Source organism: Miscanthus floridulus, chromosome 18 (assembly GCF_019320115.1).
Source record: "Miscanthus floridulus cultivar M001 chromosome 18, ASM1932011v1, whole genome shotgun sequence".
NCBI lineage: Eukaryota > Viridiplantae > Streptophyta > Magnoliopsida > Poales > Poaceae > Miscanthus > Miscanthus floridulus.
The window spans coordinates 120784036-120802548 of NC_089597.1; the positions used below are offsets into that span (position 1 = coordinate 120784036).

At 48.1% G+C, this 18513-nt stretch overlaps 3 protein-coding genes across 3 annotated transcripts; 2 read left to right on the forward strand and 1 right to left on the reverse strand.

Moving 5' to 3' along the window:
* Positions 1-714: 714 nt before the first annotated feature.
* On the forward strand, positions 715-2241 carry LOC136524498 (oryzain alpha chain-like). Its single transcript, XM_066517849.1, has 5 exons — positions 715-809; positions 869-1323; positions 1414-1646; positions 1751-1891; positions 1984-2241. The coding sequence occupies exons 1-5, from the start codon at positions 715-717 to the stop codon at positions 2239-2241; spliced, it is 1182 nt and encodes a 393-aa protein (XP_066373946.1).
* Positions 2242-4086: 1845 nt separating this feature from the next.
* Positions 4087-4592, reverse strand: LOC136524499 (uncharacterized). Its single transcript, XM_066517850.1, has 2 exons — positions 4557-4592; positions 4087-4434 (listed from the first exon to the last, which is right to left on the reverse strand). Exons 1-2 carry the CDS (start codon positions 4590-4592, stop codon positions 4087-4089), a joined length of 384 nt encoding a protein of 127 aa, XP_066373947.1.
* Positions 4593-8118: 3526 nt separating this feature from the next.
* On the forward strand, positions 8119-9746 carry LOC136522090 (oryzain alpha chain-like). Its single transcript, XM_066515877.1, has 4 exons — positions 8119-8663; positions 8790-9022; positions 9114-9254; positions 9360-9746. The coding sequence occupies exons 1-4, from the start codon at positions 8174-8176 to the stop codon at positions 9630-9632; spliced, it is 1137 nt and encodes a 378-aa protein (XP_066371974.1). The 5' UTR covers positions 8119-8173; the 3' UTR covers positions 9633-9746.
* Positions 9747-18513: the final 8767 nt, after the last annotated feature.

Genomic DNA, 18513 nt, shown 5'->3' on the forward strand with positions numbered 1-18513 from the left:
CACAACAATAGGTCAAGTGGTGCTGCCAAACACATTGACATAAAGTACTATGTTGTGAAAGAGAAAATCCAGGATCGTGTTATAAATCTTGAGCACATAAGCACTGAAAAGATGCTCGCGGATCCGCTTACAAAAGGCTTACCACCCAAAGTGTTCGTTGAACACGTAGCCGGCATGGGTTTAAGGAGAAGCCTATGATTCCTGGATAATAATAAGGGCCCAAAGATAAAGTATTTATTTATTTCAAACCAGAGATGTGTATTGTAGCTGTGAAATCCAACGGCAATAGACTGTGACGATGAAACATGTTCTATGCACAAATCTGAGATGGAATAAGTAAAATGAAAAGGTTAAAGTGAAAGAGTAAAGTTAAAGATAAAGTTAAAGATGAGATCAAAGGGGAGAATGTTAGAATGATCTCAATCCCGAGTTGGGCCCAACGGCCCAACTCGGGCCCCTTGACCCACGCGCCCTGATCGGGGGCGCCCAGCCCACTATGGCTGGAGGGCCCCTGTCACCCTGCGCTATAAAAAGAAGGTGGGGGCCGGCGGCTCAAGGCACGAGGTTCACCGTGAGCCGCCACACCCACCAACAAACCCTAACCCGATCCTAGGGGCGCAGCCAGTGACGGGAAGCACCTCCGCCCGCCGCCACTGCACTGCACCATCGTCTACTACTTCACCGACCGACGCACCTCCCCTCTGCCCCGACGCGATGGCCGAGGGCAGCTCCTCCGCCGCCGGATCCTCTTCCTCCGCCCCTGTCAAACCTTCTGGTAAACTCCTCCCACTCTTCCTCTACTTCTCTCTGTCACTGTCTACCGATCCTAAAGGTGTACCCGCTAGATCACTGCTAGACGATCCTAAAGTCTTAACACACCACGCTCCGCTTCACCCGCCGCGGCGCTGCTCGCGCTGACGGTGGCACTGGCCGCCGCGACTGTCGCGGAGGCGGCGCCGCTAGAGCGGGCGGACCACGAGGTGCGGCGTATGTACGAGGCGTGGAAGTCGAAGCACGGCCGGCCGCCCTGCGACGTCAGCTCCGACCGGCTGCGGCTGGAGGTGTTCCGCGACAACCTGCGGTACATCGACGCGCACAACGCGGAGGCGGACGCGGGGCTGCACACCTTCCGCCTCGGCCTCACCCCCTTCGCCGACCTCACCCTGGAGGAGTACCGCGGCCGCGTCCTCGGCTTCCGCAACTCCACTAGGCCCCGGGTCGCGAGCAACCGCTACCTGCCGCGCGCCGGCGACGACCTCCCCGACGCCGTCGACTGGCGCCTCCGGGGCGCCGTGACCCTGGTCAAGAACCAACAGAAATGCGGTTCGTAGTCGTACACCGCTCCATGCTGCATGACACTCTACGTAGAATGCTCGTTACTGATGATCTCTGGTCACTGAGAGATGCATGCAGGTGGGTGCTGGGCGTTCTCGGCGGTGGCAGCCATGGAAGGGATCAACAAGATCGTGACGGGCGACCTGGTGTCGCTGTCGGAGCAGGAGCTGATTGACTGCGACACCCAGGACAGCGGCTGCAATGGCGGGCAGATGGACAACGCTTTCCAGTTCGTCATCAACAATGGCGGCATTGACACCGAGGCCGACTATCCCTTCATCGGAACTGACATGGCTTGCGATGCCATCCGGGTCAGCACTCTCATAAGTCATAAATCTCAGCATGAACAATATGCATGATGCATCGGTGGCGATGGTCTGATGGAGCAGGTTTCCTTTTTATTCAACGCATGCAGGAAAACAGAAAGGTTGTGTCCATAGATTCATACGAGAATGTGCCGGCCAACAACGAGAAGGCGCTGCAGAAGGCGGTGGCAAACCAGCCTGTTAGCGTCGCCATTGATGCTGGCGGTCTTGCATTCCAGCTCTACAGCTCGGTAAGCCGTAGTAAGCATGAGAGTGAGAGCAGCAGCAGGAGCTGTCCTTTGTTCTGAAACTGTTCTTCCCAATCTCGCGTGCGTACGTACAGGGCATCTTCAGCGGGATCTGCGGGCTGAAGCTGGACCACGGCGTGACGGCGATGGGCTACGGCAGCGAGGACGGCAAGGACTTCTGGATCGTGAAGAACTCGTGGGGACCCGAGTGGGGGGAGGCTGGCTACATCCGCATGGCGCGCAACGTGTTTCTGCCCATGGGCAAGTGCGGCATCGCCATGGATGCGTCGTACCCGGTGAAGAATGGCCCCAACCCGACGGCTGAGCCGGAGATCAAGATGGTTCGTGCTTAGGCAGGCTGCTGACCACCGATTTGTTGCCCCTTGCTGTGGTTTAAGAGTGTTTGTTTACACGTTTGTTGTTGTGAGTTGTGATGCAAATGGTCTCATGGAACTTTATTTATTTATGTACCACGGAAAATAAACTTTGAATAATTAAATTATCACTTATCCTATATTATTTCAAGTGTCTGTTTTTTTTGTTGTTCAGACAATATATAATTTTGTCATTGTTTAGCTATAGAAAAAAAATTGAATTATCTCTTGTAAGTTGTCTTTATAATTATTATACTGCTAGTTGGTTGCGTAAGATTATTGCCCCAAAACCCAGACACCTCAAATATAGCAACTCTCATAAATTATGTATAAATAAAATTTTGCACAAGAAAATTTTGGGAGCATTCCTCAGAATGTAAGCCATTTGTTAGTTTCGGTAGAGGAAAAAAATATGCGAGCCAATAAATAAAACTTGCTCCCACCGGACCAGCTTATAAGTTGCGCACACACATCAAGATTCACGCTTTATAATTTTTGACTAATAATTTAGCTAACAATTTTAACTATTATAATGCAAACTTGATAGGGTTCGATTTGTAATCAAATATACTATCCAATACTCATAATGTTATATAAACAATAAAATATAAAATAATTAAATGATTAAAGTATAACTTTTTTTTGTGACTTATGATCAAAGTATAACTTGGAGACTTACATGTCAAACGTCTTAGGCCAGTCCAGAAACCACAACTAGTTTCTATGTCTGTCAATTTATGTAGACACTACATACAGTAACTATATTTTTAATGGGTAGTTTCTTCAAGAGTAAAATGCACCGGATGTCTATTAATTTTTGTGGGGGTGTCATTTAGATCCATCAACTTTAAAACTGTATTTTTGGGTCTATAAATTTTTAAAATAATTCACTGCAGATCTATATCTATGTATTTAACCTTAAATCCAAAGTACATTCGCTGACAACCCCATACCTCCTTTCCAGAAGCTGAGGCAGTACGAGTCGAAATAAATGATGCGGCACCAGCTTTCCCGTATCAGCGCCGTGCTTCGCCCTGCAGTCGTAGAACGGCGGCCCGTGCATGCACGGCTCCATCGACTTGGCGCGCCGGCACACTCCCAGGCTCCCACAACCCCACCGGCCACCGCCGTGGCGTGCGGCGACCGCGTGCCTGCCGCTCCCGTGCGGTCGCGTCACTCGCTGCCGCGTTTTTTTTGGTAAGAGAAGATGCGTACGTTCGCGCCAGCGGCCCCGCACCCCTTCGCGGGGGCGTGCTGACTCGGCGACCCATTGTGTTGCGCACGGCGCCGCTGTCGGCCACCGGCCGCTTCCTGTTCCGGATCGGAGCGGGAGCACTGCGGCAGTGTAGCGCTGGAGCGAGTGGCGCCCCTGTTCTCTGGTCCACTCCGCCCGCCATGCCGCTCTCGGAGGATATGAGATCAGCGTTCAGGTTTAGCAACGCTTGTTCACTGGCGAAGAGATGCAGTTTGGTTTCATGTTGGCTTTTTATGTCACGATCATGTATGTATATACGAGTAGAGTGGGCCGAGCACCATATCATATCATATCCCATGCTTTAACTAGTATTTCATTCAGAAGAAGGATGGGAGGAAAAACAGGAGCAGGAGAATTTCGTCTCTGGCACTCTGCCAGTCATTTGATCCTCATCACAACACGAAGCTTGTGCAAGGACGGACTATGCAGCAAACTAATAAACACACACTAGCAGCAGTCGGTCCAGTACAGAACAAACACCTATTAGCAGCGTACTAGCAAAACTAAAACACTTAGCTACGACCTACGAACGCTGTACAATGGCATCAGATCAGCGGATCAGTCGTGGTCTAGTCCCAGCTCCCGCTCAGCAGAGGCTTCACGTCGGCCACCTCGCCGAACATCTTCACCAGGTCCGAGCAGCTCGCCGCGGCCTGCTGGTTCTCACCCTCGCCGTCCTCCACCTCCACTTCCCCCTTCAGCAGGAGCCCGATCTCGTCCTCCACGTCGTCTGACGCCGCGATCAGCAGCAGCTCGCAGCCCTCGTAGTTGAGCAGGTCCGGCGGGTCCGCCGGCGCGTACCGCCGGCTGCCGAACGCGCCCTGCAGGTGCGCGGGGAACGCCACCCGGTGCTTGCTCTGCAGCCCGCGGAACCCGCCGCCGTCGCGGCCGCCGGAGGGCGGGTCGGGGTTCTTGACCTGCACGAGGAACGACGCCTCCGGCTCCACCCTCCACGTTCACGCCTCCCGCGGTTCCCTGGCACCGCGGGTGGGGGGCTCCAGCTTCACGAGGTGGGTGAGCTGCAGCTGCCGTCGCCCACAGCAGCGCCGCCAGCGGCTGCAGCTGCGGTGGTCATTGACATGGAGGAGACACAGGAGGAGAGGATCATCAGAGAGGAGACCGACGAGCTGATGCGCATCGGCAGCGTGAAGCGCGCGCTGCGCTCCAAGTCCGGCCGCGCGCCCGCACGGTTCCCGCGCTCGCACTCCACAGGGCACTCGCTCACAGTCGCAGCGTCTGCCAGCACCGGCAGTGGCACCGGCGCCGACATCGAGAGGTTCACACTGCGTCTGCCCGACCACGTGCTCTGGGACCTCGCAGCGGCGGGGAAGCTCCAGCGCACCACGAGCCTAGTCGCGTTCCGCTCCAGCCGCGGCGGCAGCACGCGCCATGGCGTCAGCGTCAAGACTAGGGCCGGCGGCGGCGAATTTGCGGGTTGTGTTTTTTCGGGTGCGTTGAGCAGGAAGGGTGAACGTGTAGAAGATAAAGAAAGGTAGGGGGTTTTTCGCAAATATACTTTAGATTTAAGGTTAAATAAATGGATATGGACCTGCAGTGAATCATTTTAAAAGTTAATGGACCCAAAAATACAGTTTTAAAGTTGATGGACCTAAATGACACCTCCACAAAAGTTAATGGATCTCCGGTGCATTTTACTCTTTCTTTAAAATTATTTTTTATCCAATCATATGTCTTCTCTCTCCAAGTTGGCACCCTAATTAATGAAAATAGAAATCATCCTAGTTTGTGGGTTAAGAGTGCCCTTAGGCCAGTCTTTGTGAGAATTTCATTTGCATTTAATAGGCTGTCATGTAAGTGTTTTGATGATGAGGCAATATTTTTAAGAAGAGGAGAAGAAGTGAGTTTACGGGGATGGAACTCTCTTGGCTCGGTTACTAACTTAATACGAGTCATAGAATTAAATGTCTATGAAACAAAAGAATGAAACTATACATTGAGAGTGGTGATTTTATTCATGTTTCATTGCATTCTACTTTCTTGGAAACAACACAATGAAACACTTTACTAAGAATGGCCTTATAAACTGGTTCAGAGGCAGTACATGATAAGGCACCACATCATACTGCCGTATCAAGGATACCATATTATATGGCAAGTACTATATGTTAGGAGGAAACACCCTCTATAATGTATAGTATCATTCTCCAATATCCAAGATAATTGATTTGTTGTGATGTCATGTACATGAGTGGACCTAGGAGGAAAATGAGCTCAAAACTTGATAAGGTGAGTTCATGATGAATGAGACTCGACGATGGGTTGGGTCATGGTGAGACGGTGTTTTGGATAGCATAACTTGCCTGAGATAGCTATCGACTCTTGTTGCATCAATGTGAGCACATATTCGTACTTACCACATGCTACACATGGGTATGGCAAGCTGAGTATCATGTTGTGACTAGGTAATTTGATGGGTGTGTTTTGTGGTGAGGTGTAAGTGTAAGTAACAAGATGCTAGTACTTTTGTGTTTTATGACCGTTCATTAGATGATTTAGCCAAATGTGGGAAAGGTTGAGACAACGAGTTACCTCTTACGGACTGACAAAACCTTCCTATCATGTTGAAAGAGTTGTACACTTCAAAATGATGCGCTTTTGGTTACGAGCGAACTCTCTATTGTTGCCCTTAATGTAAAGTTGCCATGTTGTTGAACTCATGAAAGATCGAGCTCACGCATCTAGTTTATATACTGTTCATGCTAAACCTATATTTTAACAAATGTTTTTATGCAGCTTCACCTTGTTCACCTTGCTAAAGCTATACGAGTATACATTATATTTCTTTGTGTATTATTTAGGTATAAGCCTCGTGGAGAGCAAGCCTATGTTTATGGCGTTGTCGTTAAATTGTTATTATAGGTGAATGGACGCCGATATACGAGTGCTTTTACATCCATGAGCCCTCTTCGGGGTTGGAGTAGAGTTTGTCCATGAAGGGTTAGCTTGTGGCCGGGTATGGCATGGCCGACAAGATGTATTTTAAACTTACCGTACTTTAGAACTTTGCTTGTGTATGTTTGAATATTGAATCAAGAGTTTAAAGACTTGTGTTGTAAACCTAACTATCTTTTCATGTGTTAAAAGACATGTGGTGTGAACTATGTATAATGAACTAGAGATTAGAGCTCTAATTGACCCATGCTTATATGAGTTAGAATAACGTACGTTCAAGCACAGTACGGAATCTGGTTCCAAAACTTTTTAGAACAAATGATGCAAGATGAAAATTCCATCACGAAGCACGGATATGTTTGCTATTATATATGCAATGAATAGCACAGATGGTACGAATCCAGAGACGAGCAGATTAATTAGTTTATCTGAGATTAATCAGAAAATAGCATTCAAGGTCCGTTTGGAACGTAGGGATTTCATAGGAATCATGCAAGAATTTCAGGAATCAGTTTAATTTTACGGAAAAAACATAGGAACATGACATTTTCCCATATTTCAAACAGGCCTTAATATGAAGGTTATATCCCCCTCATGAATATTCTGTCTTTGAAGCATGCCTTGCACGTTGTGCATTAAAAAAAAGGTGCAGGGAAGCTAAGGCCTGGCGCTCTCGTAGAGAAGTAAAGGCGTCGGCCAAAGTGACACCGGACTGCTCCTCCGGGTTGGTTCTTGGCCGTTGGAGCCCGCGGCCGCCGCGCGCTGCCGTGGGCGCGTGGCGGCGTGGCTACCTGCACCTGCAGTGCATGGTTCCGGCGTCCGTCGCCCACAGTTCGGGACGAAAGCTGAAAGCATCGCACGCCCTGCTGCTGCTGGCGATTAAAAAATCTGAAAGCAAGCTCAACTTGGGGGGTACTGAATGGGGGTGCCACTCAGACTCCATCGTGCCCTCACTAAACGACCGGCTGCATGCGTGCGTGCTCTAATCCGATCACCCATCATTGGAGGCCTGTTACCTAAGCGCTATCCGTTTTTCTAAACGCTAATTAAACAACAAACACTCGATTCGCTATCGTTTAGTCATCATTTATTTAAGTTATAAGAAGCTAATTAGATTAAAACTGTCAATTAAACGAACTATGCGGTATTTAAACGGGCTAAATGATCGTATAGATCTTTCGCAAAAAAAAAAACATCATCATATAGACGAACAGTACATGCATGTCGAATCCATCATGCATGTCGCTGGATTGCCGCCGCTGATTTCAGTGTAAACAGAGCCCTGTTTGCCACGAGGAATAGTATATGAAACTTCATATAGCGCCTAGGATCCGCGCACGGACAGAGCTTTGGCTACTGTTCGTCTACTGTTGGCCAATCTTGTGCCGCCATGCAGTCCCCGTTTAATAACGAAGCCATCATCGTACTTTATCTCTAGACTAGATAGAGCACAATCAAACATCTTGGGCTCTGCTTGGTATGCATGCATGCATGGCGGCAGAGCCCTCCGTTTAATAAGACAAGTCAAGCAGAGCCCTCCGTTTAAGACAAGTCTCAACTCTCCGGAGTTTCTCTTTCTGAAGTAGTGTTGGTGGTATTGCCTCGCATGGCTATAAATTGATGCCTCGTCTCACAGGCTAAGCCACACTGCACTGCAGACTGCACTGAGATACACATACTTCACATATTCTCTTCGGACAATCTCTCGCCCAGCTCAACACCAACTCGAAGTCTCGGATCGCCATGCGTCCACCACGCCTCCCTGTGCCCGCCTCGGCGCTGCTTGCGCTCGCCGTGGCACTGTCACTGGCCGCCGCCGCGGTGGCCCGCCACTCCTACACCATCGTTCCGGCTCCGGTGGAGCGGGCGGACGACGAGGTGCGGCGCATGTACGATGCGTGGAAGTCGGAGCACGGCCACGGCCGGCCGCGCGACGTCACCTCCGACGACCGCCTACGGCTGGAGGTGTTCCGCGACAACCTCCGGTACATCGACGCGCACAACGCGGAGGCGGACGCGGGGCTGCACACCTTCCGCCTCGGCCTCACCCCCTTCGCTGACCTCACCCTCGAGGAGTACCGCGGCCGCGTCCTCGGCTTCCGCGGCCGCCGCGGCGCGAGCGCGGCCAGGGTCGGGAGCGGCAGCACCCGCCCCCGCGGCGGCGACCTCCCCGACGCCATCGACTGGCGCGAGCTTGGCGCCGTCACCGGGGTCAAGAACCAAGAACAATGCGGTGCGTACTCGGCGCCATGCGTGCATGCATGCAAGCTCGTTGTTACTTCGCCCAGCTACGTTCTTCTAGAGCCAATAATTTGCAGTTAGTTATCTGATGATTTCTGGGGCGGCAAGCGGCATGCAGGTGGGTGCTGGGCGTTCTCGGCAGTGGCGGCCATCGAGGGGATCAACGAGATCGTGACGGGCAACCTCGTATCGCTGTCGGAGCAGGAGATCATTGACTGTGACACCCAGGACGGCGGCTGCAACGGCGGGGAGATGCAAAACGCTTTCCAGTTCGTCATCAACAACGGCGGCATCGACACCGAGGCCGACTACCCCTTCATCGGAACTGACGCCGCCTGTGATGCCAACCGGGTCGGTACCACTACTGCTGCCAAAAGTACTACACAATTCAATGGGCCGGAACTGAAGGCAATTGAGATTTTCATGCATTGTTCAATTGCAGGTAAATGAAAGGGTGGTGACCATTGACGGCTTCGTGAGTGTGGCGACCAAGAACGAGACAGCGTTGCAGGAGGCGGTGGCGAACCAGCCTGTGAGTGTCGCAATCGACGCAAGCGGGCGTAAATTCCAGCACTACACCTCGGTAAGCATCGGTGACGAACCTGTGCCAAGATCAGATCATCAGATGGAGGTGTTGTTTCTGGCCATGAACTGTTTGTTTTTCCAATCGTGCATTACATGCGTGCAGGGCATCTTCAATGGGCCATGCGGGACGAATCTAGACCATGGCGTCACGGCGGTGGGCTACGGCAGCGAGAACGGCAAGGACTACTGGATCGTGAAGAACTCGTGGAGCGCCAACTGGGGCGAGGCTGGCTACATCCGCATCAGGCGCAACGTCGCCGCGGCCACGGGCAAGTGCGGCATCGCCATGGACGCGTCGTACCCGGTGAAGGGCAGCCCCAACCCGACGGCTACGGCTGGGGCAGCCATGGATGTGCTGAAGATGGCTCTTGCTTAGGCCTGACCGCCTGAGGCTGGCAGCCGACTGAACTGAAGTTACTCGATCGTTGTTTCCACTATAGTGCTGTTCTGAGTTGTGTGATGCACGATGCATGGTCTAGTTTAACTTTATATATGTACCACCGGAAATAAGTTACTCCTCATAATAAAGTTATGATGTGATAAGTTAATAACTTTGTAATAAAAATTCTGTCTTTTGTAACCATGGATTCTCATTCCGTTTTGCATGGTTTTATCGATCTTTTTTTTCAAAAGGGCAGCAAGAGGTTTGCTGCACATATATTAGGAGGCAGAGTATGATGATAAAAGAGAAGTGACTTAGCGTCGTGCATGCGCCCAACAACGCTGACAGGCACCGCCAGCCACTACTAGAAAACAGACCTTTCACCCACTTCGATTTTAGCCTTTAGTCTCAATATTTTTTACGTTCGGGACTAAAGGACTTTTAGTCTCGGTTCGTAATACCAACTGGGACTAAAAGTCATCTTTAGTCCCGGTTGGTGTCACCAACCCGGAGTAAAAGTTCACCAACTTTTAGTCCCGGTTGGTAACACCAACCGAGACTAAAGGGTGACCTTTTAGTCCCGGTTGGTGTCTTCAACCGGGACTAAAGGTCTTTTATCCGGGACTAAAGGTCTCCCACGAGTCTATTCAAAAGGAGAGCGCACATGACTCTGTCACAAGTGGTGTGCAGTTGAGTTGGTAATGTACCTACGCGCGAGAAGAGAGGTGTTGGGTTCGAATCTCACATAGAGCAAGCGAGGCCTCGAGGATTTCCTTTATTTTTTTCTTCCGTGGGTGACCTTTAGTCCCGGATCCCAGACCCGGGACTAAAGGTGTGGATCTTTAGTCCCGGGAATTTAGTCCCGGTTGGGAAAACCGGGACTAAAGGGCCTTCCCAACCGGGACTAAAACCCGTTTCTCTAGTAGTGAGCGCAAGGAAAAACGCCAGGCCGTGGCATGGAAGCCCTCCGGCCTCGCGCTCCTGCTACGGCTGCGGCGCCCCGCTGCAGACGGCGGAAAAAGCCGCATCAGGATACATCACATGTTTCAAATGTATCTTTTAAATGTTTCAGATGTTTGAGAGGTATGTTGCAAGTGTTTCATGTGGATGTTGCAAAAGTAGATCGAGATATTGCACGTGTTGCTATGGCTATACATGTATGTTCCTAATGTTTCATCTGTTTCAGACGTATGGTTCAAGTGTATCGTCTGGATGTTGCAAAAGTAGATTTAGATGTTGCATATATATATATGCAAGTGTTTCAGGTCTTTTCATACGTATGTTTGCAAGTATTTTCATCTGGATGTTCCAATGTTTTGCAATGGCTACACACATGCTTTCAATTTTTTTGTGTTTTCCAAGTGTTTCAGACCTTATGTTGTAAGTGTTTTAGTTGTTTTGGACGTATATTGCAAGTGCTTCATCTGGATGTTGCACATGTTGAATGGGACCTACTTGTCGCAGTCGCCTGCTGCAACTGTTGGGGCGCTGCCGAGCAGGCGGGAGACGTCCGGGTGACGTGGGCCCCGCCTGGGCGTGCAAAACGAGCAGACACGGGAAACGAGGTGCAGGGAAACAGACCAGCAGGCGTGTGCATCTGTGCGTCTGGACGTCCGGGCGCTAGCATCTCTAAACACCACCCATCGTGAGTAACAACTTCTTTTATCATGAAGTCCACCTCCTCGAGTTGCTTTGCCAAATTCTGAAAGGTCCTCCAATTTATCTCATTGCATAAATTCTACCAATAACTGATAACAATCTCATCAATAAGCTTCCTTTGGCTCTTGTCAAATTTAGCTCTCACCCACCGCCACCATTTATAAATTGAACCACTATGACAAATGTTGTTTAGAAGATTTGATAGAATCTCCCATTGGGCCACTTTTGTTCCAAACTTGTATTGCATATGGATAGCTCTTGCAGAGGTGTCAGGGACCTTCTGGGTATTGGTTACATACTCCACATATCTAGTTGTTAGGCCAACCCTTTTCTGGTGATTATTAGCTGTTAGAATTTTGTTGTGAAGTAGAGTCCAAGGAAAAACGACATTTTGGCCCTGTCCTTGCCTTCCAGATTGAATTGATCTTTAGTTTACATGTCACTCCTACATATTGTATTTGGTAGGCACTGCTCGTATTGTACTCTCCATTATTAGTCCATCTCCAGCAAATTTGGTCCTCTTCCTCCATGTTTCTACATGATATCCTTGATCGTTTCCCATAGCTTTACAAATTCCGTTAGTTCCGTTGGTGAGTTGATCGAAAAATTTGCCTAACCCATGTGTTTTGATATTGGGATGGTGCAATGTTCCTTGCTGCTTCTTCGTTTATCCAACTTGACAGCCAAAATTTGGTCATGTCACCATTGCTGATGCATGGATTAGGTCTATGTCAGTTCTATCAATTATGTTGGGCCGTGTTTGGTTGGAGTTAGGCCTAGGGTTGGAGGGATAAGGTTGGATGGGATGGGAAGAATCCAGTTCTAGTGGTGTTTGGTTCAAAGTCAAGCCAGAGTGAGGGATATCCCAGAAATATTCCTCTAGAAGTGGGATGATTTTGCCCCTAAAAAACTAAGGGACGGAGTCATCCTAGGTGGGATGGGAGTGTAGGCTTGTCTCATCTGACGATTAGGTTTGTTCTCATCCTACTTTTTTGTGTCTCTACACCAAACAAAAAACGAGTCGGTCCATTTCCTTCTCAATCAAACACAAAATGAGTACGTCCCGTCTTAGAAATCAGGATAGGACCATCCCATACCACCTTGTCTCCCAACCAAACCCTACCTAGATTGCACAACGGATATAGCGCAAATTGTTATACCCACAAGCCAGCACCACACTAGACACAAATCCAACAAAGTCTATAACAAACAAAGGCATCAGGCCTAACTCAGCTTAAAAAACTAATATGATGGGTGGTTGCTGTCGGTGCGGGACCCACGGGATACCCTGCAAGGAAGAGAGAAGAACTAGCCTGACTAGGATTCTTTCCCTGTAATCTTAGTAGTAGTATTATCCTGTAATCCTACTAGAAACTCTCATTGTAAACCGACTAGGACTCTGGCCTTCTGACTATATAAAGGAGGGCAGGGCTCCTTGAATCGGGAGTGGAAGAGAACAATTGTACACAACACAACACTTGACAATCAATCCAACGCAAAGGCTAACGCCGACTGGACGTAGGGCTATTACTCGATCTATGATCGAGGGCTCGAACCAGGATAAATCGACTGTCTCTTGCGTTAACCATCGAGTTCTGCATACGCTGAAGCCCGAACATATTGCCCCGGGTACCCCCGTGGCAGGCTATCGGTGGTCAAACATCGACAGCTGGCGCGCTAGGTAGGGGCTTTCGGCGACTTTGTATCTAGAAGCTCGATGGACCTCGACAACATGATCTTCTCAAAGGGATCAATCTTCATCTTCGGTTCATGGATCTGCGAGGCAGGCGACGATGGCAAGCTCCAAGGCCGTCTCCTCAAAGATTCAGATCATCATCAGGACTATTTCATTTCGACGACAACGATAGATCAGCTTGCTAGAAGATTCGCGCAGCTCGTAATGTCTAATCCAGCTCGGATTCCGCGACTTCACGCATCCGATTCAGACTCAATTTCTGTTTTCGAGACGAAGTCTTATCCGAGTTCTTTCAGAAAACCGAGTTCTTTTCTGACAAAGCTCTGGAACACGACGTCAACCTATCAAGAATACTACTCAGAATACACTCAGAATACTTCAAAGAAGTCGGGTCCTCTTCCGTTCAGACTCCACAACATGGCGACGTCTAATCAGACATGGCCCGAAGGATTCCTCGATCCGGTGCTCAGAATGCCACTAAAGGGAGCCTAGGAAGGTCTCGTTCTAACTATAACTTCTCAAGACTGTATCGTTCACTGGCCAGGTACCATTCCTAAGGATGACGGCACCCAACTAGTCGACGATACGACGACAAAAACTCTACCCTACCAAGAAGGAGATTCGATCTATGACCTTGAAACATCTATTGAAGTTATCAACAGCTCTGGCAGTACGGAAATCAACGACGATGATAGAACAACTCACGCTAGAGAAGTATTCATGATTCGCCATCCTCGATCACCATTGATCCCCCTAGAAGTACCTGACGTGAGGTCTTTAGATAAATCCGAATCCAACATATCACCATTTATCCAGGGGCACGATGGTGAGACTGAGAGTCAGAGGCAAGCAAGAGAAAGAAAGAACAAATTAAAACAAGGACATCAACGACGTGCTAAGCAGCGAAAGGACACTTGGATCAAATATGAATCAGACCTAGCCGAGTACAATAGAAGAAAATCAGAACGAGAGGTTGAAGAAGGACGAGCAGCAAATACACCCTACGATAAGATTCGAGAAGCACTAGAAGAACTCAGGGCGACCTCATATCCAAATGAAAAACAAGAACAGCTTTGAGATTTTCTCCGATCAACAGTCCTTAAAACGCACGATGGAAGGGCAGCATCTCATGAACAGGAAGATCAAAATCAAAGGAAGTCTGCTTTCGAAAGACTTAGACCAAGTGGAAGTCACAACGGAGAGAGCCGAAGAAATCACAGTCAAAACAACCGAGTCGAGCAACCAAGAAAGACCAGAAGCAAAGCACCTACTCGGACAGCCACGCAGAGCTACTCTCACCAAGACAACAGTTGGCAAGAAGGGGGCGCAGAATCAGAATATACAGAAGCCAGAACGCACGATAGATTCCCCTGTTTTGCAAACAGACTTGCTTCAATATGACTACCTCACAAGTTCAAGTCGTCCAACCACTCCAAGTATGATGGCAAGACCGAACTAAAGCAATGGCTCAAGATTTACTCACAATCGATTGAATTGGCCGGAGGAGACGATGACATCAAAACCTTGTTCTTTCCCATGGCCCTAGAAACCATGCCACTCCAATGGTTTGACAAATTGAATCCAGGATCAATCAGAAATTGGGAAGACTTGCAAAGAGCTTTCTGTGAAAATTTCGCGGGAATTATTACACATCCAATCACCCACGCAGAGTTAAAAGGACTCAAGCAGAAAGGAGGTGAAAGTCTCAGAAATTACTATCGACGATTTGGCAAACTACGAGCTCAAGTACATGACATCACACAACAAGAAGTAATCGAAGCCTTCTCTCATGGAATCATGGCTAGGTGGCAATTTCAAGACTTCTGTAAAGAAAACCCAAGAAACAATGAAGAATTCAGAAGAACAGTGGAAAAGATGATTACTGCAGAGGAGAAGACACGAGAAAGATTTCTGGATAGAAACAACAGAGACAACCTGGACAGGCAAATTCCTTGAAACAGCAGACATCAGGAGAGAAAGCGTGGTCTAGACAACACAGTAGCAATGGCTGACAAATCAAAGAAATTTACCAAGCCCAGAAGATATGACGACATTGAGAACATACGTTGCCCCTTGCACCCCAACGGAAAGCACACCATCGGAAATTGCTACACCTTCAACAAAAGATACACTAGAAAAGATAGCAAGGGAAACAATAAAGAAGACAATCAGAAAAAAGAAGGAGACAACCTTAAAGACAAGGGATTCCAAAAATCTAGGGGAACAGTGGCAGTAATCTTTGCTAGGGTTCCAGATTCTAGAAGCAAACATCAAGAAAAACTAGTGTTACGAACCATCATGGCAGCAGAACCTGCTACACCTAGATATCTCAATTGGTCAGAGTATCCAATCCAATTTTCAAGAGAAGACCAATGGACCAGCGTAGGAAACGTAGGCCATTACCCACTGGTTCTAGATCCAACCATTGCCGGTATGACTGTTACAAAAGTACTAATCGACGGAGGAGCCGGACTCAATATCATTTTTTCAGAAACTCTAAGGAAGATGGGACTACAACTCGTCGGGATGATCACACCAACAAGCACACCTTTTTATGGCATAGTACCCGGCAAGACAGCAATGCCACTTGGACAAATCACTCTACCGGTTACCTTTGGAACTCCCTCAAACTACCGTATAGAGTTCATCAAGTTTGAAGTCGCAGACTTCGATTCATCATATCACGCAATCCTCGGGCGCCCGACACTAGCAAAATTCATGGCAATACTTCATTATTCGTACCTATTGCTTAAGATGCCAGGGCCTAACGGTGTTCTTTCTCTTTGAAGTGATCTAAAACGCGCATTTGACTGTGATGTTCATGCTATTCAAATTGCAGCAAGAGCACAAGCAAACGATGAAAGAAAAGAAATAGCCACTATTGCCGCAGAAATAAGTCAAGAAGAACTAGAGATATCGGCTAAAAAGCCAAGCATCCTAGCACCACCAAAAGAAGCCGACGTCAAGTAAATCGACCTGAACACCGGTGATCCCTCAAAAATGGCAACCATTAGTGCACACCTATCAGCAAAATAGGAACTCGCGCTCACCAACTTTCTTCGGGACAACAAAGATATCTTCGCTTGGAAGCCGGCCGACATGCCAGGGGTCCCAAGAGAGTTGGCTGAGCACAGAATTGGTATCAATGAAGGCTCCAAGCCTGTGAAACAACGACTACGATGATTCTCTCCCGACAAGAAGGTAGCAATTAAAAAGGAAATTACAAAACTAATGGCAGCCGGATTCATCAGAGAAATCCTTCATCCAGATTAGCCAGCAAACCCAGTTCTAGTACAGAAAAAGAATACGGACGAGTGGCGCATGTGTGTCGACTACACAGATCTCAACAAACACTACCCGAAAGATCTGTTCAGGCTACCATGCATTGATCAGATAGTTGATTCAACAGCAGGATCTGCCCTATTATCCTTTCTGGACTGCTATTTCGGATATCACCATATCGCATTAAAAGAAAAGGACCAAAGCAAGACATCTTTCATCACTCCGTTCGGCACCTACTGCTATAAGACCATGTCGTTTGGACTCAAGAATGCTGGATCCACTTACCAAAGAGCTATCCAAACATGCCTTGGAGACCAGATCGGCGAAAACATAGAAGCATACATGGATGACGTGGTTGTAAAAACAAAGAACCCGGATGCACTGATTGAAGACTTAAAACAAACCTTTGAGAATCTGAAAAGATGGAGGTGGAAATTGAACCCAAACAAGTGTGTATTCGGAGTTCCTTCAGGAAAACTACTCGGATTCTTGGTCAGTCATCGCGGAATCGAAGCAAGCGCCAAGCAAATTTGAGCCATAACAGAGATGGGCCCTCCTCGAAGCGTCAAAGATGTACAAAAACTAACAGGCTGCATGGCGGCACTCAATCGTTTCATTTCAAGACTCGGCGAAAAAGGGTTACCTTTCTTTAAATTGCTAAAGAAGACATACAAGTTCGAGTGGATAGAAGAAGCCAATGAAGCTTTCAAGAAACTTAAGCCATACCTCACATCCTCACTAGTCCTAACACCTCCAAAGAAAGACGAAGACATGATGCTATACATTGTGGCAACTTCTACTGTAGTCAGCACGGCAATAGTAGTGGAAAGAGAAAAAGAAGGGCGCGTGTATAAAGTACAATGCCCATTATACTACATCAGCGAAGTGCTGTCAGAATAAAAAATCTGGTACCCGCATGTGCAAAAACTACTATACGCCCTACTGATAACTTCACGCAAGCTTCGTCACTATTTTGAAAGCCACAAGATTACCGTGGTGACAGATTTCCCACTAGGAGACATCTTACACAACAAAGACGCAACAGGGCGCATATCTAAGTGGGCAGTCGAACTCGGTGCTCTCAACATCGATTTCACCCCGCGGAAAGCAATTAAATCCCAAGCCCTTGCCGATTTTGTTGCCAAATGGATAGAAATTCAACAACCCGTGTCAAGCACCATCCTTGATCATTGGAAGATGTACTTTGATGGATCACTCAAGCTAGGTGGAGCCGGTGCAGGCGTCCTCCTAATTTCTCCGGACGGAAAACAACTCAAGTATGTCCTTCAGATGTTATGGCAAGCTACCAACAATGAAGCAGAATACGAAGCTCTCATCCACGGGCTATGAGTGGCAATTACACTCAGAATTAAGCGATTACTCATATACGGCGATTCGGCAGTAGTCATCAACCAAGTCAACAAAGATTGGGATTGCACCAAAGAAAACATGGGTGCTTACTGTGCTGAAATCCAAAAACTCAAAAAACATTTCCAAGGATTAGAAATTCTACATGTCCTGTGGGATTCTAATATTGCGGCAGACATCCTCGCCAAGCTTGGATCAGATAGGGCGAAGGTCCCACCCGGTGTATTCATAGAAGAGCTATCAGCTCCCTCTATCAAACAACCCGGTGAGATAACCCCTGAAATCTCAGCCAAAGACAACCAGATCTTGGTAATCACCACTTCATAGACCCAGGTTTTTATTAATTACATGAAAGAGAATAAGTTGCCAGCGGAAAAACAGGAAGCCACACGAGTTATTCGCAGAAGCAAGAATTACGTCCTAGTAGGAGACAAGCTCTACAGAAGAGCCGCATCATCAGGAGTACTCCTAAAATGCGTCTCATTTGAAGAAGGCAAACAAATCCTAGACAAAATACACTCAGGTTGCTGTGGAAATCATGCCGCTTCAAGAACACTAGTCGACAAAGCATTTCGCACTGGTTTCTACTGGCCAACCGCTTTGAAAGACGCAAAAGAACTCGTCAGAAGATGCAAAAGTTGTCAGATGTTCGCAAGACAGGCTCATGTGCTAGCCCACAACCTCATCTGCATACCACCTGCTTGGCCCTTCTCCTGCTGGGGGTTGGATCAAGTAGGACCTCTCAAGAAAGCAAAAGGTGGATTCAAGTACATCTTCGTGGCAATTGAAAAGTTCATCAAGTGGATCGAATACAAACCAGTCACAAAATACAGCACAGCCAAAGCAGTCGAGTTCATCCAAGACATTATG